The sequence below is a fragment of the Amblyomma americanum genome, chromosome 1, assembly GCF_052857255.1.
Source record: "Amblyomma americanum isolate KBUSLIRL-KWMA chromosome 1, ASM5285725v1, whole genome shotgun sequence".
In the NCBI taxonomy this organism is placed as follows: domain Eukaryota; kingdom Metazoa; phylum Arthropoda; class Arachnida; order Ixodida; family Ixodidae; genus Amblyomma; species Amblyomma americanum.
In genome coordinates, this window is record NC_135497.1 from 431453059 (window position 1) to 431476903 (window position 23845).

At 43.6% G+C, this 23845-nt stretch overlaps 1 protein-coding gene across 16 annotated transcripts in view; it reads left to right on the forward strand.

Annotated features, from left to right (window-relative positions):
* Positions 1–22992, forward strand: part of LOC144115879 (uncharacterized) — a 116901-nt gene extending 93909 nt beyond the window's left edge. For all 16 annotated transcript variants that reach the window (XM_077650480.1, XM_077650479.1, XM_077650478.1 and 13 more), the window contains 2 exons: positions 18924–19020; positions 22844–22992. In XM_077650480.1, the coding sequence (XP_077506606.1) occupies positions 18924–19012 (89 nt within the window). In that variant the 3' untranslated portion in view covers positions 19013–19020; positions 22844–22992. The remainder of the gene's footprint in view (positions 1–18923; positions 19021–22843) is intronic.
* The last annotated feature ends 853 nt before the right edge of the window (positions 22993–23845 follow it).

Sequence of the window (23845 nt, forward strand, 5' to 3'; positions counted from 1 at the left end):
TTAATAAATGTGGGAGAGTGAAGCGCAACATTTGACAGCCATAATTTGTGCGCGTCCTAGGTAACAACCATTTCAAACTTGTTCTAGTTGAATACATAGAATGTTTACACTGTAATCTTGACAGCTGTAACATAAAACAGTTGTTTTTAATGATGCTTGCCCTATATCGTTTGCGAAGTAATGTTTTGTATAACTGAGGAAGTGGGATGATGCCTAGTTCTTCACAAATTGGTGCAGAATGTTCGAGTCGAGGAGCGTTCACAATATTTCTAACAGCTTTCTTTTGTAAACGATGCAAGCGGTTGATGTTAGTGAAAGATGTGGTACCCCAGACCAGTAAACAGTAATCAACAACAGAAGAAAAAAGTGCGTTATACAGCATTTGCTTTATATGCTTTGGCATAAAATATCGCAGTCGACATAAAATGCCAACGGCCTTAGACAGTTTGTTAGCCACAAGGTCAACGTGATCGTTCCAAGTCAAATTTTCATTAAAAAGAACACCAAGACTTTTGACAGTTGGAACTAACTGAATGGATGATGATCCCATCCTAAGAAAAAGTGGTGGCAATAAAGTCAGTTTATTGCGAGGTCTAAAAAGCACTGCTTTTGTTTTTTCAGTGTTTATGTTTAAGGAGTTAATTTTGGACCATTCATGTAGAGAGTGTAAGCAATCTGCTGCTTGTTGCTCAAGATCTACCAAGTTTGCGGCTCTGAAAAATAAGGAAGTGTCGTCTGCGTAAATGACATAACTTGAATGATTGCTTATGCAGACGATGTCATTGATGTAAAGGAGGAAAAGCAGGGGCCCCAGTATACTACCTTGTGGAACGCCTGAAAAGATATGCAAGGCGTCTGATAAACAGTTGTTTATTATCACCTGTTGCACAGGAAAGCCTAGATAAGATTGAATTATTTGAAGAAACTTAGCTTAGCTAAAGAAGCTTAGCTAACATTATTTTATGATTGATGCGATCGAAAGCTTTAGAAAAATCGACGAAAATTCCTAGCGTAAGTAGTTTCAGCTCAAATGATTCTAAAATAAGTTCTTTTTGGGTTAAGAGCGCGGGTTCAGTAGAAAAATGTTTTCGAAAGCCATGCTGGCTGGGATTAATAATGTTATGTTTGCTGCAAAAACCGTTTATTCGTTTAAACAGTATCTTTTCTAAACACTTTGAGAAAACAGGTAGAATAGAAATAGGTCGATAGTTTGACAGATGATGTTTGTCTCCACCTTTATGAATAACCGCAACTTTCGCAATCTGCATTCTTTTGGGGAACACTGCTTGCTCTATGCAGCAGTTAAAAATATATTCCAGGACTGGACTAACGATATCGGCTACATGTTTGACTGGTAACATTTTCAGGCCGTCAATATCCTGTGCCTTACTGTTGGGCAAGGCCAGGAGATCATTTCTGATTTCATTCGCGTCAGTAGGTGACAGGAATGCACTAGAAACAACCCTATCGTCCAGGCATTGCACACTCATTAAATTCCCATTTTGAGCTGCTTGAGACACAAAGTAATTGTTGAAAGTGTCTGCTAACTCTTTTCCGTTCACAGGTTTGTTGTCGACCAAAATTTCGGACACGCCAGTAGGAGTTGTACCTCGATTTAAAATTTGATTAATGTTGCGCCACACAAGATCAGCCTTTTTAAGCAAGTCACCGTTGAACAGTTTTTCGATGTACTCTTTTTTCGCACGACGAAGGAAGGACGTAACTTGGTTCCGATATGTTTTAAATTGTTGAAGGTCATCCAGTGACCTAGTTTGGACAAAGCGGTTGTACATGTCTGTTTTCCTTTTTATCATCTTTAGGCATTCTGTGGTTATCCACGGTTTTCGTGCTTTCCGGGGTTTTTGGAAGGTTTCGTAAGGAAAGTTTTCTTCATATTTAGACTTAAATATTGTAATGAACGCATTATAGGCATTATTAGGATCGGTTTCATTGACAACGACACTCCAGTCAATATTCCTTAGTGCAACACGAAAGTGATTTAATGTGGTAGGATTAATGCGCCGGTATTTTATTACAGTTGAACTACATTGTTTTTTAGACGTTAAAGAATCGACTATCAGGTATATGGGCAGGTGGTCGCTGATATGAGCAGTAATAACCCCTGATTTCAAACAATCAGCTGGAAGATTGGTGAAAAAGACGTCGATTGCCGTCGCTGCCAGCAACCGAGTGGGCTCTTTTATAACAGAAATAAAACTATTGCACTGCAATATGGACTCAATTTCTAGTTTGTTGGTAGAATATGAGAGCAAATCTACATTGATATCCCCGCCTAGAACAAGATTAAGATTATTTTCTGTTACCCATTCGAGGAATTCGTCAAGAAAGCTGCTAAAATTGGAGAAGTTGCCTTTAGGCGGCCGGTAGATAACTGTGAAGATATTTCTGCCGTTGCGCACGGAGAGGATTTCATAGTCATCATGAACGTAAGTAAAGTCGGTGACAAGGCTGTAGCTCAGATCCTTTTCTATCGCTATCATAACACCGCCGCCGCGCTTGTCAGAGCGATTCACTACGTACGTGTTGTAGTTTGGCAAGTCCAGTGCTTCACATGTGTTTTGATACCAAGTTTCAGTGATCATTAGTATATTGGAACGAAAGTTAAGTGTGGAAAGAAACGCTTCAAACTCATCAGCTTTGTTGCGCAATGGTTGCATGGAACAAATAACTAGCTGCCCATTAAGGTGACAGATTGAATGTTAAAGGAAGGAAAGCATATTCGGTGGCACCTGATTATTAGGTGGATTTGACAAAGAGATCCCTTCATTTCGAAAGAGTGGCTGTAGCTATAACAGCAAATGGGTGATTCGAGGTTGCTGGGGCTTGTCTTTGCCTGCAGCCTTAACTTGGCTGCTGATGGTGTGGGCACAGTTTTCCTGTAGGTTGTGTATGTATAACTGGGAATGTGTTGGTTTTTGATTGGCCCTTGCATAACCCTGTTCTGCGACAGTATGTTCCCAATGCCAGCAGATATCTATCGCATCTCTCCACCCAATTGTGCTATTCTAAACACTATTTCCATTTCTTTCCTACCTACTCGGTTACTCTTACTGACAGCCAGTCATCTATTCTGAGCATCACATGTCCTGCTCGAGCCCATTTTCATATTTACCTGCCACTATGGCTCAGTGGCTACAGCGTATGGTCTGTGGGTCACCCATGACCGGTGCTTTGTGTACATGTCAAGAAAAGAGTTATTGCTGTAATAAACCTTGAATAAATGCCCCATCATGAGGTGCTGCTAATGTTAAAAGGGTTAAGAGTTAAGAATGAGCAAGTGCTTCCAACGTTAGAAGCTTATGAGCCTTCATCTATTGTACAACTCTTTCTTTTGGAAGTGAAATATTCTAGATAATGTGATTCTGCTAGCAAACCATTTGTAAAACCAATGCACATGTCATTAAGGATATTTCAAGGAAAAGTGAAGAGCAGAAACTCTCTTTGAAACTTCTTGCAGGTACTAATTCTGAAAGCTCAGGCAAAGGCGCTGTGAACTAGTTACAGCTCATCCTCCCCACTCTCTAAGAAAAAACTAAGGGCGAAATTTGTGTATGAGTGAGTTGGTTCATACTTGAGTCGTAAGAGGGCAGCGCCAAAAATGACACGGAACACAGAAGTCCAACTGAAGACAGGACAGGCTAAGGGCAGCCTGTTTCACTTTGCATCAAGTGCCATGCATATAATATTTGCTGCACTTGCAGTCTTCTAGGCGATTCTGGCTGTTGACCTGGTAGTATATTTCCACATACAGAAATGTGAGTGTGCTTAAGGGATGTGCCAAAACAGCCTGCTATGAATATTCTGTAGATATCAGCTTTATTGCTAAAAACAAACGCCATGAACTCCACGAAAGGAAAAACTGGAGTGTGCTGAATCAACCACTGAGACTACTTTTTAAAGGGGTAGAGATAAGAAAATTTTTATTATGCATTTTTGTTTTCTAATGCTGTGTAAGGCCGTCGCAGTGGCTCAGTGAGTTATGGAGCTCGGCCTTAGCATCTCATTTCTTGAACGCACTCAAGTGATGGGGCCCCTTGCAATTGTTCCCAGATCTACGTCTGTTTTGTGGCGAAAGCTGTTTTTGAAAGTGAGAACTTGAACATGGAAATTTATGTTGCACTGGAAAATGCGATCCTTGGGCATCCGAACTTGTGGCATCAAGTGTGACATCGCAGAACCGCACTGCATGATTGGACCGACTGTTTATGATGCTACTGTGGACTTAGTGCCATGCTTTTTGTGCTTTGCCATTGACTATCCATGTGCCATTTAATAGTAACTGCAAAATGACACAAAGTATGTTATCAATCTCTGAGTGTTTTAAGTTAGAGTGTAGCCAATGAACTTTTCTCATAATTATCACTCTTGATGAGGAAAAATGTATATGAGAAATAGACATGGATGCCTGATGTCACGCTTTTTGTTCTCTGAACAAAGCTTTGTTTCTGAATATATATGCACATTTTACACCCTTTAAATGTATTGGTGCTTATACTCCTTTTAACGGGTAGTTGTCTTAACTTCTCTTGCAAATATTCCACTGCAAGGTCACTCCTGGCCACATGAAGTGTTAATTCTAGGTGGAGCCATCAAGGCCTGTCCCAACTTGTCAGCCTGTGCATTGCTAGAATGAATACTTTATGGACAAGTTACCGTGCATATGATCTGTATTGTTGATCATCCTATCATCACTTTGCATGAAGGCACTTATTGAGCCCACATTTTGGTCTGTGGCTGCATTTGGTGATCTGTCACATCCAGCACCTCTTGGGACTTGAGCCTAAAGCTGGGGACCAAGTTGACATTAACTGAAGTTTCATTATGGCTGCTTGGTAGTGGTATGGTAGTGATCATCATGTTGCATCATGTCATGGGGTGCATGCAGACTTCTAAGTGGAGTGCACGCGTGCAATAAATTTCTCTCAAGATTTTTAGTTATTTATGCAGTGAAACCTCACTGTAGGAAAGCTTAAGGTAAGGAAGTAAAGGACAGTGTGGACACGACTAACAGCAGTGAAGAACTTTCATGTTACTATCTACAACCTTTGTCCGTAAAGTTCTGAAACTGGGTCCATTTAAAAAAAATGCGTTTAACGTTGAAATCGTTTCTGCAGCACCTCTGCGAAATAGTCTCCCTTCCAGTTTATACACAGCTTCCAACGCTTCCTGAGGTCTTGGAAACAGTTGGAAAATGCTTTCGGCAGGGCTGTCAGCCCCTTTGTCGTGGCGTCTTGAATGGTCTCCACGTTCCCCATCCAGCGACCTTTTAAGGCTCTCTTCACACAAGGAAAAAGGAAAAAATCACATGGGGAGAGGGCAGGCGAGTATGGCATATGGGGAAGCACAGTAATGCTGTGCTTGGCGAGGAATTTTGTCAGGCTGAGAGCAATGTGCGGCCTCGCGTTATCCTGGAGAAGGCTCCATTGTCCAGATGCCCACAAGTCAGGGCGGCGGCGTCGCAGTGCATCATGCATGTGTTGGAGCACGCGGATATAAATCTCCTGATTCACCGTCTGCCCTTGTGGGACGAACTCGTGATGTATGACACCTCTGGCGTTGAAAAAAAACTATCAGCATCGTCTTTGTTTTGGTCTTCTGTCGCCGCACCTTTCTCGACACCAAAGAGCTTGTGGACCGCCATTCAGCGCTCTGCTTCTTTGTTTGAGGATCGTATTGAAAACACCATGTTTCGTCTTCAGCACTGATGCTGTCGACGAATGCAGCATCCTTCTCTGCCTCGGAGAGCAATTTAGCACTCACTGATGCCCGCCTGTCCTGATCCTGTGTGAGGTAGTACGGCACAAGTATGGCATTCAGGTTTCGTTTCCTCAAGTTCTCACTCAAAATTTGGCGGCATGTTGTCCTACTAATGTCGAGAGCATCTTATAGCATGCGGACTGCAATGTTGCGGTCTTGCTGTACGATTTCCCTGATCCGAGCCACATTGCTTTCATTCCGTGAGGTTGAAGGGCGCCCTGCCTTGTGTCATCTTACCAGCGTTCTCCCCGAAACGAACTCCTTGTGCCACTCGAAAACTCGCGCCCGATATAACGTCTCTTTGCCGTAAGCGTCACGAAGGAGCTCATACGTCTGTGTGGCTGTCTTGCCAAGCTTCCTACAGAAGTTTACATTTACACGCTGTTCGAGGTGGACATCCATCTCTCCACATTCACTCGCAGTAGAATGCACAGACGACTAGTGACACAACGTATTTTTCTACATGGCCATCCAGCGGCTGCCACAGCAATTAACATAAATAGCTCAGGTTAGCCCGAAAAGATGGCGCTACCCATACGCACCAACTTCAGTTTTTTGGAATCATTTCTAGAGAAGAAAATAAATCAGTCTCGAAGGTTTCCGGACAAAGATTGTATTATTGAATATTCTAGTGAAGTGAACTTCATTCACTTGTGGATTCTACACAACCTGCTTGTGTTCAGAAAAAAATTCATGATGCCGTTGTGCATATGCAGTCCACTTGGCACTGTCTTAGCAGCACTTTGTTTTCTCAAGAACACTGCTATACTATTGCCAGTAGCTGAGTGCTGACTGTGACTCGTGCCTGTAAACAGCTGTAGCATGACATATTGCTGGGAGTTATGTAGTTGGCGGTGATTGATAATTGGGAAGGGGGTGCCGTGTAGCATTAGAGCCAGCATTTTTTATCAAAAAGTGTGGTTGAGGACATTCCGGGTGAAACAGTGATCATAGTAAAAAAAAAAAAATGCTTTCTTTTCAATTTAGAGAGGTGTGGCTGTATTTGCTGCCTGGCCACCTGTTGACTCTGCTCAGCTGCATGTGCCTTCTTTCGCTGCATGTGCCTCCTTTCGCTGCTTGTCTTGCATGTGTCTTTGCATCCTAGTGTTTACTTGCCTCATTGCTGTCATGTTGATCTCTTGCTTTGCATGCGCTTTTGGTCTGAGCATTTCATTGCCTTTTCATTTGTATGCATGCTTCTTTGCTTTAGCCATGCAGGTGGAAGCTCTTATTGCAATAGGTTTTTAAGGTGGTCACATAATGTTGCTCTGGCTGTACCTACCTAAACTACTAGAATTATATACTATGCAATACTGTAATGGCGGCTAGTTGGTTTGTCATCTTCAGGTTGGCATTCTGTACTTTGGCACAAGGACCAGTTACAAAAAACAGGACAAGACAGGTACGTGTGCAAGGTTTCAACTGTTTATTAAATGTACTGCTCTCCTTATATACTCACATGCAAAGAACAAATGTACAAACACGTATGAGATACAAGATGCTAAGTGCTATTCGTGAAACCATAACCCGTGTATCACTGCTTTCCATCCCGCTGCTTGTTAACAATTGAATCTCGCAGTGCGGCAGCCTTATCGGTGGATCGCTTATGCATTCCGTGGAACCGGCCCGTGCCATTTTCTATGCTTCAAAGGTTACTCTTTCATTCCGGTCTCTGAAATGTCCGATTGCAGTGGTTTCCTCGAATCTTGGGATGCATTTTTTGCAGCGAGCTACATGCTTGGCGAGACTGCTTGGATTGTTAATTTTGCCGCAGTTTCTTAGGTGCTCACCCAGTCTGATGTTTATGCATCTTTATGATGTTTATCCTAGAGGTTGTACACAATACACTTATCACAATTCATGGTCTTCTTTTGATGGTCGATTCCGCATGTCATGCTGACTCTCTTTTTCCTATCCCAGAAGTTAACTTTTGTGCACATTGAGATTAGTTTTTGGGGGGCCGAAAAAACAACGGGGTTTCATGCTTTGCTGCAATTATCTTAAGCTGGTGATACAGGGGTTACGGTTTTGAAGCGAAAAGCTCCACTACGCGGGTCAGAGCCGAGCTTCGTGTGAGCCAAACTGGTGAGTTATGCGCATGCGCGAAAACGAGTGACGTCACGTGCCGCGCAGCTGGTCGCTCCTCGCCGCTGCTGCAGCCATCGCCGCCACCGACTCCGTCGCCTGACCTTTCAGCGCAGCCGCGCGCTACGGCACATGTGCGTCATGTGCATGCGCAAGGAGGCTATATAATGCGCTTGCCAGAGAATAGGCGTGCACACTCAACATGGAAGGAAAGGAGAGTGCAGTTGCCGCTAGACTATGCAGGAAAGCTTAGAAACTAAATTCGTCCGATCCAGAAGTACTCGCTTGGGAGTTGGCTGCACAACAGCAAAAAAATGATAAAGCCAAAGCTAAACATGCAGCCGAAACGCCTGAACAAGGGGTAATACGTCTTGCTAAACGACATCGGAAAGAAGAAGAGGAAACAAGAGAGTCAGTAGAGGAAAATCCCAAGACTCGCCATTACAAGCTTTTCGCTTGTATATCCAGGCTTAACCAGAGCTAAGCCACTGCCTAATTTTCATGAATAGCACTTTATATCTTGTATCACAGTGTTTATATACATTTGTTCTTTGTATGTGCGTGTATAAGGAGAGCAATACATTTAATAAAGAGTTGAAAGTTCGCGCACGTAATTGTCTTGCCCACTTTTTTGTAACTAGTCCTTGTGCCAAAGTATAGCATGCCAACCTGAAGATTATATACTATGGCATCCCCAATACAGTTTGACCAGAATATCATTGTAGGATTGGCGGCCATAGTCGTATGATAAAAGATGCATAGTAGAGCCTTGTTTATTATATTTGGGGAAAACCACCCCCAATTACCCAAATCATTAAGATTTCAGAACATGTGACAAGAATGAAATGCAAAGGCATTTATTGAAACTTAACCACTTACTAAAAAATGCTGGTCACTGCTTGTTGGCAGAACATCTGAATAGCTTTTATAGTGCTTGTACTACACTTATGTCTGCATTCATAATGTTGTCCCCTATCTGAAAGAAACTTGGCACCATAGCCAGTCTGGTGACAGCAAGGGCAGAAGTAGCTAGAACCTCCTTGTGCCATCATCATTGTCGATTTTGAATGCTTTGCTCCATTGCACTCATGCACTGCACACAAAGAACTCTGGTAGCTGACTGCCACTGTACTTCTGCTTGTGTCGCACGCCCCTAGACTTGAACCACTCAAATGTTAACAATTTTATGTTGGTTATTAAACGTATCACACAATCAAAACTGTATGAAACTATGAATATGTTTTCTAGGTAATGCATTATGCAGCAACATATTAACCAGAAGAAGAACAACATTGTAACTCGATGAGACATTTGTGGGACGATTTTGAGTATGAACTGGGTAATCATACAAACCGGGAATGTCTCAACTTGGCTCTATTACAGGGTGTTCTCAGTCTTCTTCAGGACATGCTGAGGAGCCCTGTGTGTCCAGACTTCCATCCCTTCTTGCCTAACATGCATGCAAAAAAGAGCATGCAGGCACATGGACTTCCAAAAAATGTCCAAATTCAATTATAATGACTGGCTATATAGTGAAACAGTTTGCTGTAAGCATTTGCGATATGGACCGCAGTGGTGGCCTAGTAGTTTGAGCATCCGCCTCACATGTGGGAGGTGCGGGGTTTGATCCCCAGTGCTGCCAGGTACTACCCGCCGGTGATAAAGTGGGTAGTACAAGCTTTGCCTTGGCCTGGTGCTCAGCTTATCTGGGGTGAAAGGCTTGGGAAATGGGTCTTCGACCACACCTTGAGTAGACAAACACCTTGTTCTATGGCACTCTTTGGCCGAAGCTGCCCTTGTGTCAGAAAATTCGTCATTATTATTTGCACTATGGTCAGTCCCAAAACAGTGTGTGTAAAGGAAAGACTGAGGTTGAGGCATGCAGGGATTTACTACTGTATTTACTCGCGTAATAAACCACTTTTTTTCCGGAAAAATTTGTCTTCAATTTCAGGGAATATTTCATTATGCAGAAAAAAGTTTTGCCAGATTTTTTTGTAAGAGTCTAAATTTCTTATCATACCCCTGCCCGCTCATCCATCCATCATCAACAAAAGCGCGCAGTCAAGAAGTTGCATCCCCGTGCCACCCTCATTCAGATCGCTGGTGTTTAGCATCGTCCGCTTCAAAAGGTATTTTCTCTGTAACATGGCACGATCCAGCTATTTTGTTTGGTTTGGTTTATGGGGGTTTAATGTCCCAAAGCGACTCGGGCTATGAGGGACGCTGTAGTGAAGGTCTCCAGAAACTTCGACCACCTGGGGTTCTTTAACGTGCACTGACCTCGCACAGTACACGGGCCTCTAGAATCCCACCTCCATCGAAATTCGACCACCGCGGCTGGTATCGAACCAGCATCTTTCTGGTCAGCAGCCGAGCGCTATAACCACTGAGCCACCGCAACTGCTGCCACTGCTATTTTGTATGGTCATGGAAGATAAAGGGTCTCCTCGATTTGGCTGCACTTTCTGCACTAGTTCACAAAAGTGCCGTGTCAGTGTAGTGCCAGTTCTTGCGGCGCGAGTGTAGCCCGACACTAGGGCTATCGGTACAGCTGCCAAATCGAGTGCAAAAGTGCAGAAACTTTCATCTGCTGCGGCCATGTGTTGGTGTTTGTCGCGTGCTTTCACATATGCGCGAGATTGTGCTAGCTATATTGAACGCTGTGCAAATTTGCTCGAAGTGGCACATCTCGTGGAGCGGCTATTAAATTTGTTAATTGCAAAAGGGGTGAAGAATTTTACACCGTTCTTTCCATTGCACTGTGCAAAGTGGCGCAGGCCGTTTGACCGTCACTGATACAACGGGTACTTTGAAGAGGCAACAATGAATTCGAAAGGTTATTCAGAGTACCGCTCAAGACGATCTTTTACAGTCCATACGCGTGAGTTAGGCTGCTTCCGTTCTATCGAAAAGTGACTGCGGTTGTCCGCCAAACGTTGCCTGATCTATATTTGAACTCAACTCAATCGCGTTCACTTTCGGCGGACGGTGACGGCGACGTGACTGTCAGAGACTAACTGACAGGCGAAGGTGTGGGCTGACAGCGACCTCAAGCCCAGTCGCTATCGTAAGCGGAGGTACTGATGTCGCAGCGAGTTACAAACGTTGCCATCACCCACGTATTATAAAACATCTCACAATCTGCCTCTTATGGAAGTGCTCCATCGTGCTGCATCTATAATAATAATTGCACGCAACAGAGAAATAGTGTAAGCAACGTGCGAGGCTGGACAGAAAGACGAGAACCCATACGCAGTACGTACATGCGCCATGATAGCCAGTCGCTTACGCGCGTACACAGACACACGCACACACGCGCGCATACACACGTACGCGCACTTTCATTTCAGCTGTTTGGTGAGGGCCCGGCGCAGATGCTGCGTCTTTCACGGGGTACGCGGCCATCTCAGCCATGGTCTCAATGCCGCTCATGGCTGCGTAGCATGGCTGCGGAGCCGTCTGCTACGGAGCGCGCCAAGCACCTTGCACTACTTGCACGAGAAGAGAACTCGTCAGGAGGCTAGTGCAGCAGCGCAGAAGAACTCGTGCCGCACGAACCCAAATCGAGTGCCGAAGTGTAGGTGGCACTAGCTGCACTGTCAAATTGAGTGCGAGAGTGCCGCACTTCCTGAACTGGTGCAGAAAGTGCAGCCAACTCGAGGAGACCTAAAGTGAACATGCTGAACACTGGCCCTGAAGGTCAGGCGCGCTTTTTGCACAAGGTTAAAAAAAAGGTAAATTCTCGACAAAAGTGGGGAGTGGTTTCATGACGCGAGTAAGTGTCGTATATCTAACCAATCCTAACGTGCACCTTTTCTTTTCCACGAAAATTGGGCCCAAAAACATATCATCTGAAGGTATTCATCACATCTTGTCCGCTATATTTTCACAGTCTCTTGCATCTGGTTTAGTTCCACACAATTAGAAGTTAGCTAAGGTTGTGCCAATCTTTAACTCTGGCAATCGTTCATCTCCACTCAATTATCGACCCATTTTATTAAGAAGCACGGTATGCAAACTCCTGAAACACGTCGTTCACTCACAGGTATCAAACCTTTTAAAAGAACACAACATAATTTTTAAGTACCAACATGGCTTCCACAAAGGCTACTTATGTGAAATGCAACTTGCTGGATTCATCCATGAACGTGATTCATCTCTTGATGCTGGTATTCAAGTCGACTCCGCATTTCTCGATTTTTCTAAAACTTTTGATAGGGTACCTCACAACCGGTTAGTAACAAAATTAACACTGCTTAATATACACCCTCTTGTTATTGCATGGACTAAAGATTTTCTCTCTTCCAGGTTTCAGCTTACCACTGTCAATAACCATAATTCATCTTTTAGCCGAGTAAATTCTTGCGTCCCACAAGAAAGCGTGATTCACCCCTTACTTTTCCTGATATTTATTAACAATTTTCCTAACTCCATTTCTTCCAGAATTATGCTTTTAGCTGACGGTTGTTTAATTTATCGAAAAATTTATTTTAACAATGATTGCCTAGCCCTTCAAGCTGACCTTGGCTCAGTAACAGCATAGTGCTCTCCCTGGCTCATGCAACTTAACCCTTCGAAAGCAAAATTTATATTTTACCAACCGTCTGTCTCATATTCAAACAGCGTATTCACTAATATTACAATCGATTTGGTAACAACGTACAAGTACCTCGATCTTCACCGTTCATTCTGACCTAACATGGAACCACCATATTAACTTTATTCTTGCATCAGCCAATCGATCATTAGGTCACTTAAAACATAACTTAAAGCACGCTCCTTCACACCTCCGTTTACATGCTTATACTACTCTTATTCGGCCTAAAATTGATAATGCTTCGGCCATTTGGGACTCTCGTCAAGCATACTTAATAAATAACATCGAATCAGTGCAAAACCGCGCAGTATGTTTTATTTACTCTGATTATTCACACAATACCAGCATCACAGCCTTGAAGAAACGTGCTGATCTTCAAGAATTATATCTGCGCCGTAAAGTTTCATGCTTATCTTTTTTTCATAAGCTGTATCATCACTGAGCACTTCATGACTTTTTTTGTTCGCTTTCTTCCATTTTTGATCGACGCGATCATCTTTCCAAAGTTAAGCGCTTGTCATGTCGTACATTTAACTACGCACATTCATTCATACCACATACTATAACTGACTCGAACACTCTGCCATTACATGCTGCTACTGCCATTGACCCTGTTAAATTTTATAAACTGATGTCTGCGATTACTACTTCTTAACTTCCTTGCGGTCACTGTTGTCAATTTATTGTTATGGGTTCATGTTGTATTATTATTGCTCTTGTTTCCATGAAGTTGTATAGCTGGTATTAATTTTTTTCACTGTCTGCTTCTCTGTTCAAATGCTGTTAATTTTGATTTTGTTTTTCTCTTATGCACAAATGTTAATTATAAGTAATCAATATTCTCTTTCCAATGTCATATGCTGCGTTTTTTTTTTCCTTTTTCATGATTTTTGTCTATTTTTGATGATTTGCTTGTAAACTGCTTCTCCCCCCCCCTATGTAATACCCTCAGCCGTGAGGGCCTTTCAGGGTATTTTGTATAAATAAATAAAATAAATAAATGTTCGTTACAAACAGATGCAAAACTGAAGCCAAGCTACAAACAGTCCCAGCATTACCATAACAGTATGCCATTGGAGCCTTTCTGCACTCGCAGTTGGCATGGTTGTCATTGTGGAGACGGGCTGAACTATGTATATATGCATAGAAAGCGGGCGCCAGCACGGGCCACATGCAACCTTCGATTTTGCCAGCGAATTCGGATCGTAATTTTAGTAAAAAAGTTAATATTGCCAGCGAATTCGGATCGTAATTTTAGTAAAAAAGTTAATATCCTTTTTTACTAAAATAACCATTCGAATTTGCTGACTGAATCATGGGGTGCGTGCACCCTGTACCAGCACGTGCCTTCTCCAAGAGGCATGAAGCTCCGTGTGTAAAAAAATAACGCACATTCATATGCAAATATGTTTCTATAATGAAAATTCAAAATATTTGCTTGGCGCACTCTATGCGGCGAGCAGTTTCCCAGGGTAAGGGTGGGTAGTGCAAGGGAGAATTTCCGATCAGTCTTTACTTCTGCTAACCTTCAGAGCTTGTGTCACGCCAGAATCTGAAACTCTAGGACCATTCGTAGATTGGTTTCCCACTTATCAGTCTAGTCAACTGGGCTGCATGCAAGTTTGCAAGGTGTGCTGCATTATCGCCGTTGATCTCAATTTGCCTTCAAATGCTGGCCTTGCAATTGCGTTGTTACGTATCTGTTGCTTCGAGATGTGCTCGCTGCGATGGTGGTAAGGAACCGTCAAGAGAGTAATGAAGAATAACACGGAAACAAATGGACCATTCTACGCCAAGCGTTCCAGACATTGGGCTTTACCATCTCCGATTTGTTAAAAAAATATTCATGGAAACTTACCGCAACGTGTGTAATTAACCCTAAAATACTTTTGCCAAAAAAAAATTATTCCTGAGGTGAGTTCAGGTTGAACGTTTTGAAAAGCCGTCAAACTAGGCACCGTTGAATAATTGATAAAAATCAAAATTTTTAGAAAACATTCCGTAAATTTTTCTTTACATTTGCACAGATTACAGCTTTTCATATGATTGTATTTTTGTATGGTTTACAGTAACACCTTGTTAATTCGGAATTGCGGGTAATTCGGACTGCCGCCGGAGTCCCGCCAAATGCCCATGCAAATCTGTGGCGTCGGAAGCTCGTTTATTCAGACGCCATGGGGCTCACATCGGTTAATTCGTACAGGCCCCTTAAGGGACGCTATGCCGAGATATGACGTGCTTGATAGGCGATCGCCCAGATATTCTTCCGTAGGCCTTGTCTCCCGCGCACCTCTGATGTGCTCATAAAAAGGCATGCATGTTGACCGTCAGCAGGTTCCTGTCGATAGGCCGAGAGAGAGTCCGGCCGCATAGTTCTGTTTGCGGACCTTTGTCACTGACCCGTGGTGATGGCAGCCGCGGCAGCTGTGTGCTGCACAAAGCAGCGGGCCAGTCAAGCCACACACCATTGTGTACAACGATTGCCCTGTTGTTGATCTTTTTTAAGGCCTTTAATGGCTCACACTCGCGTCTGTTACATTTTAGGTCACATGACTTCAAGATCTCGAGATATCACAAGGTCACGTGACATCACGACGATCACGGCGCAGCGCGTCGTGATGTCACGAGATCTCTGTGCCACGCTCGCACCAGCTGCTCTTCTCCTCTGTCGTGAAATGAATTCAAGTGCAACAAATTCAAATCGGTGCAATGAGTCGCAAACGGCTTTCGCCTTCCCGCAGTTAAGAGATATCTTAGGGCCTCCAATGAATTTTTTTTTTCAAAGAAGTCTTGCCCCCTCAGGTGCCAATGCGTGCTTCCCTCGCTTCCGTCCACGTGGTGTCTCCGTTCTTCCAGCTCACCGAGGCTCCGCGCTCGTCACGTGCTGTTTGCGTTTGTGTGGTGAAGCCTCCGCACATGCGAAGAAGCTCCAGTGCTACTGTTTCGGATACTGATAGAAACTGTGATGACCCTTACCATTGTGGAGTAGTTCTGATCCCGCCACTTCCGATAGCGTGCATGAATGCATTTATATTAAACCCCCACAAACCATAAACTATTTTTATAGGTAATAGACATCTAGGGAATCATGATAGCTAGTTCCTAATTTCTGAGAGAAATTTGATATTTTATGTCAAAATAGTATAATTTTTACATTTTATTCAAATTCTAAAAAAAATATTTATGCCATACAAAAGTACTCGATCTGAATCATATAAAAAGCCAGAATCTGTGCAAACGTAATTTTAAAAATTTATGGAATGCTTTCTAATTTAATTTTTATCAATTATTAAGCGATGCCTGGTTTCACACGCTTTCGAAGCGTTTAAATTGAGCTCAGCTCACGAATGAATATATTCAATAAAACGGAGAGTTGAGCGAGTTGATACATACTGCTGGGAATAACAGCGCGTAGACGAGGGACAAAGAAAGAAGAAGACGACAGGACCGGCGCTGACTAACAACTGAAAGTTTATTAGAAAAAACACGCAAAATATACTCATTTGACAACCACGGGCGCATGCGCAACACCAAAAGCCACAGTGATAAATCAATCACTTAAATCCAGATACATTAGTTCACAGTCATGAACTGTTACAGAGGGGGTGCTCACGCATGAGTCAATGTTTTTATGAATATGAAACGCTTCACTGATTTCTCTTGTTAGTTTATCTTTGTGTTTGTACAGGATTCTAGTTTTATTAAAGATGGGTGTACATGATTTTTCAGAAGAATCAGGCTGGTTATTCTGGGGACAGTTCCTATAATGTAAAGCCAGATTTGAGGACGGAGCCCCTTTCAGAGAAGTGTTGTGGTCTCGTAGGCGGGTATTTAAGCACCTTCCTGTTTGACCTATGTATGTCTTCCCGCACGTGAACGGCACTTCATACACAACCCCTTCAGCACAAGGGACAAACCTCAGGCCATGCTTTATCTGGCACCCTCTTTTTGTTTTTCTTCGTTTCTTTTCCTCTTCCCTGGTCTTTCTATCTACAATGGCACACAATTTGCCGAGCTTGTTAGGTGCAGAAAATAAAACATCAACTCCATACCTGCTGCCCACTTGCTTCAAACGGTGTGAAGTTTGATGAATGTACGGAAGAACAGCAATTTTCTTTTTATCTTTTTGTGAATGATCCTGAGATTCTCCCCTTTTGACCTTTTTATCTTACTACAAGCAAGTACTAAGACATCATCTGGAAAGCCCGCAATTCTTAGCCTCTGAACCTGCTGATTAAAACATGTGCTGATACCATGCACGCATGACTTGGTGTTTTGGTGTTTTGGGCTTTTGGTGTTGCGCACGCGCCCGTGGTTGTCAAATGAGTATATTTTGCGTGTGTTTTCTAATAAACTTTCAGTTGTTAGTCAGCGCCGGTCCTGTCGTCTTCTTCTTTCTTTGTCCCTCGTCTACGCGCTGTTATTCCCAGCTATGAATATATTCTTGGCAAAAATATTTTAGGCTTAGATTATGCACATTGGATAAGTTTCCATGAACATTTTTGAACAAATCGTTGATGTTCAAGCACAATCTGGCAACTCTGTGTTTGGCATGGAATCGCCGAAATATGAAAGTCACGTTAAGCTTCTGCATAAATAGCACTGTTTGCATTTTTGCAAACATGAAAATTCGGTTTGTGTTAGGATCGTGTAGTTACAGTAGATGCACAGGGAACCCAAAAATCATTCTGAGAAACTCAGCTGTTCAGGAGACCTACATTAAAAACCCCTGCCCTTTTGTACTGCATTGAATATTTTAAGCAGTATTAAAAATAGGCTTTTTGAGACAAAAAGGAAGATTTCATATTACTCTAAGTGGTAAGCATCAGGAAAGCTGGGACTTTTTAACTGGTAAGCTGGGCAACTAAAAGCCTGATAGTTAACTCTAACTTTTACATTTAGGTACCACATTATAATTGGAGATTTGTAGTTTGAGTCTAATAGCAGCCATATCAGTTTCTTGTTTATTTTTTAAGAAGCAATTCTTGCAAGAATCCTGCCTATCTGGTTGCAGTAAATGAAACTAGGTAGCCCAAGAACACACGCAGCCACATGTATAAGCAAATGTCAGTGTGCTCCGTTTTTGGTTGCTCACTCCCATGTGTTCTGTTATTGCTGAGCCTCATACTCGTGTCGCCACACCTCGGCTGCTTTCTTGTGGTTTTGACAAACACCTTTCCCTCATTTTTATGCAGAGCATGAAACAATGCCATTTTCTGCACACAACACCTAGCATGCTGCTCAAGGACAATGTCTCTCTCCCATGTGGCTCCAAGTCACTGTGGCTGGGCATAGGCCTGGCCATGTCCTGGCCATGTCCTGGCCATTTCGCTTTTCTACTCTCCACATTCTTTCGTTGGTAGTTCAGGATTGGATGTTTTAATATTCGTGCATTGGAAACTGTGCATGTGGGAGGGATGGATGGATGTAATGCTACTTTATGTGCAGTTTAAATTCCTCTCACAGGGTATGTCTTCATATTAAAAAATAAACATTCATGTTTTTTCCTTTTTACTACCGAACTCTTGCTACAAAACATAAGGTGCTCCAAAGGGAACTTTCCTTGCTAAATAGCCTGCTCCTAAGCACTCTTGTGGTCATCCCCACTACTGGGTTCAGATCAGTATGTGATTCATTAAAGAGGGCCTCCCAGACCTACGCAGCACAAGGCAACCAAACTGCAAGGGTTCCAAAAAGGTTGGTTTGTTTGGTGTATGTGCCGAACATGTAGGGTGGATCTGGACAATTCCCTGCTGCTGTTTTCTGCCTAGAAGAGGCTTTAAGTTATTCACAGTAAGAGGCACCAGTCTACCATATAGTTCTGAAGCATACCAACCTCTAAAAGATTGCGTGGCCCTGCATTCTTGCACTTAATCCGCTCCAATGAAAACCCAAAACATCATGCATCCACTCTTCCTTCACTTTAAAATATGCGTCAGGTCTGAGACTGAAATGCCCAGGATGCTCTCGCTGCTATCTGGAACAAACCCCTGGGCAAAAAAAAAAAGAAAATGCCCACTGATTCCAGCATTTCTTTTTTCCTATGCCCAGGTGTTTGTGCACATGTGCTGAGCGCTCACTTTGCCCTGCAGAATAGCGGTAGGAGCACTTGAAGGCGATGTCAGTGCACGTTAAAGAACCCCAGGTGGCCGAAATTCCCCGAGCCTTTCACTACGGCGTCTCTCATAGCCTGAGCCGCTTTGGGACGTTAAACCGCTATAAACTAAACTAAACTAAACTTGAAGGCTTTAGCGATGCCGGTGAACAAGCTCAACATTGCACAGGCATTGAACAGGCATTCTGCTTTTTTAGCACCAAAATCATAACCGCTTACTCTATTTTTTTACTTTATATCCCCAAAATTTAGATCAGTGTTAATTAGGAACTTTACAGTATGCATGCCATAGTCAGCAAAATCTTATTTAATTTTTCACTGAGTGGCTCTTCTGTATACCTGCAGCGGAGAGAGATGCTGAGCTGCACTCTGCCAGCGCTATGGAGGTATGTTCCTCTAGTGCCAGTGCCATGGATGCCAGTGAAGCAGACTAGGAACCTGAGTAAGTCTAAGTGTTGACTGTTTCATAGATATGTGCAGTGGTAGAAGGCTACTCTAGATTTATTTTGACTGCCTGAGGTTACCTTGTTTTTGCGCATGTATGCACTTGAACCTTGGTACATGAAGGCTCTTATAATAAACTCTGATAAGTCTCCAACCAAAAACCCAGCACTCAGAAGAGTTGAGACACACTGCAGCACAGAACTCAACAGAAAAAAAGCAACACAAAGAACAACGCATGACATTCAGAGAACTTACCATGAACGGCTATCTAATATAAAAAATTTAAAACCCAACGTTTTGAAGCCGGCTTTGCTCCGTCTTTAGGGGTGACTTGGGGCAGTAGCTAGATTTGCGGAAGAGTGGGGGGGGGGAAGAAGTTAAGGCTGTGAGTCACATTGTCTGACTGTGCAGAGGCGGTCAGTGGCGACTTTTCTTTGAGCTCCAGAGCGAAGTCCCTGTGCATATACTGCGGGCAGGTTTCCCTTTGTGCGGTTGGTGGTGTTAGTGGTCATTTGAACGTGCCAGGGTTCGAGTAAGAGCCTTTTTTGGTAATTTGTTTCGGTTCCGAGGATGCTGGTTTCGTCGTCGGAATGTTCGTTTTCAGGATTGTGCTCTCTTGCAAAGTTGTGGACGTCGTTCTTTTAGATTTTTGGTTTTGCCAATGCAGCTTGTCTCATTCGGCACAAGAAATTTTGTAGATAATGCCTTGGGCTCTTTTTCTCCATGGCCTTTCTTTGAGACAGGTAGGCAAGGCACAACAGTGTAGGCTAGTGCGCAACTTGGAGACCCCCCTTTATTAGGATTTGGGCAGTGGTTTCGCTGCCACTACAGACATAAGGCAGAGTGACGTATTTTGGCGGTGGCATTGGTTGTTGTGCATTGATTTCTCTGAGCATGTTATGTTTTTGGAGGCGAATGGTTTTTCGCATTAAGGTTTTTGGGTAGCCGTTCATGGTAAGTTCTCTGAATGTCATGCGTTGTTCTTTGTGTTGTTTTTTTTTTTTTTGTCGAGTTCTGTGCTGCAGTGTGTCTCAACTCTTCTGAGTGTTTTCTTCACCGCTCATGCTTTATGGACTGTCAGGTGGTTCGAAATGAAGTGGAGATATCAGCCTGAGTGAATTGGTTTGCGGTATATGGAGAATTGAAGGGCGCTGTGTTTTCGAGATATGAGGATGTCCAAAAATGGGAGGGTGCTTTTTTTTTCCCACCTCTAGCTTGTATTGAATATCTGGTTCTATGGAGTTTAAATGAGGTAGGAAATTTTGGATTTCAGATCTCCTGATGATTTGTTCCATGGCCATGACAACAAAGGTGGGGGCTCCCATTGGCGTCCCTTTCACTGTAAAATTCTTTTGACGAGAAATATGTGTTTCATAGGCATAGTTCCAGGAGGCGGCACACATCATCTACACTCAGCGGGGTTCCTGCACTGAGTGTGTTGTCGCATTGTAGGGTGTCTTGGGTAGTAGTCACTGCAAGTTTTAATAGGGATTTTTGTGAAGAAGGACTCCGCGTCAAAGGAGACCAGTGTTAGAGATGGAGGGACCCTTGAGTAGGCTGACTCGTTCAGCACCGCAGGTCCCGTCCCCGAATGGCGTTGTCGGACTTCATTAAGAAGGAAACTGTACAACGGTTTTATTTACAATTTTACAGGAGTAATGAACACAATGGAGGTTGATTTTCACTGCACTCGCTGTCGAGTTTTATGCAGTTCTTCGGCCCTGAATTCCCTAGGTTCTCGCGCACAAACTCGCACCAGCACACATAGGGACACGCCCCCGTCACATGTCCAGCCAGGGAGAGAGGAGGATGCCGTCAGGTCCGCGTCGACTGCGGAGGGGGATGTTCTCCGGCCAGCCAAAAGTTCCCACGCGCTGCTGACACCTGTTCTTTAGATGTCAGCCGACACGTTGGGTAAGATCGCATGGTCGGGCTGAGAAGCCGGAAGGGATCGTTTCATCCTTTGCGAAGATGTCGGACGATGACCGCTAGCCCACCGCCATACTCCCACGCTGTCCGTCTTCTACCGGAAAGGAGTCCCCATTATTCCCCCAACATAGCCACAACCGTTGCGGAAGATAACCGCCGCTCGTCCGCTGCAGCGCCGTCTTTCGGGCCCGTCTGCTAACTTCGTTCCCAGAATCCACCCGGGTGACGCACCGCGTGGTCCTCAGGGGAGAGGAGAAGCGTAGGAACGATCACTATCGCTTGGCTCGAAACCATCCCGAAGAAGCAGAAGTGTTGCTTGCCAGCAGGCGAGACTGTCTGTCGCCGTCGCTAATGCAGACGGGCTGTCGCTGTCTATAATACCAGGCATTCGTCGTCCTTAAGGGTGGCTTGGGATACCAGTTCGATGAAGTGCTTAGAATGATGAATATGGGCCGCTGTTTTTCTGTGATTGGAGATATGAGCTGGAGGAGGTATTCCGGCAACAGACGAAGGGGGAACACCGGAGGTCCACAAATTGGGCACGGAGGGATCCCAGATTTGTGGACGCTGGACAGGCCGTAGAATGGTGGAGGCGATCCGTTGGTACTAATAACTGGAGGTAGTGGTTTTGTAAGTGGGGGCGTTTTTGGAGGACATCTTTCAATGTGTTGTTTAGCCTTGATTGGGTAGTTGTTGTGGGGTCCTTCTTGAGTGCTGAGTAAAGTGGTTATTTTCTCTTCGTAGTCCCGTCTGTCCAGAGCGACTGTTCTGTTGCCCTTCTCCGCTGGGCGGATCACTATGTTGGTATCTCTCTTGACGTCTTCAAGCATTTGCCCTTCATCTGATGCTAGGTTCTCATTTTGGTGCACTTGCATTGAATTAAGTACACCTATTGTTTTGAACCTGACCTCTTCTCGTACACCAGGTTCCAGTTGCCGGATGCCGACTTCAAGTGCACATATTCTATTACTGGATGTGTGGGGTCTATTCATCTGCAGGTTGAATTTGTGTCCCTTGGCTAGAGTGCAGGTTTCAATAGATTTGAGCTTTCTGGAGCAGAAGTTGGCGATCAGGTCAGAATTGTCCGGTGACACTCTTTCAGGCTGGCATTGTACTTCCAATAACTTCTTTGCTTTGTGCAGTGTTTGTCGGCTTCTGATGATGCCGTTTTCTTGGCAAAAGCCTCTATTGACGTTGCTAGCTTGGGCATCTTGGGCTCAAGTTGTCGGCGGGCGAAGAAGGTGCCTACGTTTTACCTACATCGTTCCGAAATGCATGTGCTTTCGAAAAGCATTCAGGCAAAGCAACCCCTCCAGTGCACATTACTAGTTCAAATAGCCAAATTTAGTCCAGCCACACTCCCGAGGGTAATCGTGTTTTTGAAATTCTAAAAATCGATATGGCTATAAGTAACGGCCAGCTACAAAGCTTTAATTGCAATCAGGTGCCTATCGGTAATAGTTGAAAGTTTACTATATTATAGTTTAGTTAATTGCTTTACTAGTTAGCATGATTTGCCTGGTTTTTTTTTTATATCTGCCAGCAATGGTATTACTGTGCTGCTAAAAGCTTCTCTTCACCGAAAAAGCCCTAGTTTTAAAAATTAGGGATCACCTTGCCTGAAACACCTGGTATATAGATACAAAGAACCTGGCATACTTTTCCTGCACAAAATTGAAGACACTGCATGAAAATTGGCTGCTGTATTGAACATATGAATATCATATTTTAGAGGCACTTTCATAGTGATATGGTTTTTGCGTTTCTGATCATTATATATGCTAGAGCCTAGATGCAAGTGGTATCCAGTGATGTGGTTTTAACCTCTAGTACTGCATGTTTGCTTTTTGCTTACTGTTTATTGGTTTCTTAATTGTTTCTGGATTTTTCAGGCCTGAGCCAGCATCAGACTGCCATTCCTGCTGAGGAGCGTGGATGTCATGAATTTTCGCGACAATGCTCAAAGACATATTTTTGCACATTTGTGTTTTCCTGAGTGTTTTTTCTTGTGTTCTGAAAAAATAAAGGTGATATTCTTGCACATTGCTTGGTATGAAGCTAGATGAGGCTTCATAGACCACCCGGATAATACTATATGTAATTTTTAGAGGCATCAATTAGGTATTGTTCATAACGTGTGCATGCCGGCCAAGTGCACTACAACCTATAACTTTCCATATTTTTTCTCACTCTGGTCTGCCATCACTACTTACCCAAGATAGAAGCACTGTTGGCCGCAAAAGTTCGTGGGATCTGCGATGCATGGCAGAGCAAAGCAAAACTGCATTGCTGTGCTATCTGCCATCACAGAGTGTGGCTTTGAGGCTCACTCACGGTATTGCCCCATGTGCCATGAGCCTCGACACTATGCTCTGTGGCGGCAGATGGTGCTGCAATGCAATTTTTCTTCGCTTCGCCATGCATCCCAGATCCCACGCACTTTTGCGGCCGACAGCACCTTCTTACAACTTGAGTGCCTCTTCGTTACCTGCTTTAAACTGTTGTTTTCTCCCAAGACTTAAGAAATCACTCTTGTTTCCTTTGTACTAATTTTTAAGCCTGCTGTTGTATTTTGCATGTTTTGTGCCTCAGCCATGTGCTGCAATTCCTCCAGAGTTAGCAGGGTAATGTGATTAGAAAATCAGAGGTTATTAAGGTATGCTACATTAGCTGTTATTCCTGTTCTTCCCAGTTGAACTCCGGGAACACCTTTGATGAGTATCACAAGAGATTGGGTCACTTTTCCCAGCACCTGTTCCGACATTGGAGTGAATTCTAAATGATATCATATGCACAGGGTGCGGAAGTCTTCTTGTGCCAGGCATGGAAGTCTTATTTCAGGAAGAAATTTGGAAACCTCATATTCAGCCAGAGATATGCATGATCTGTGTGAA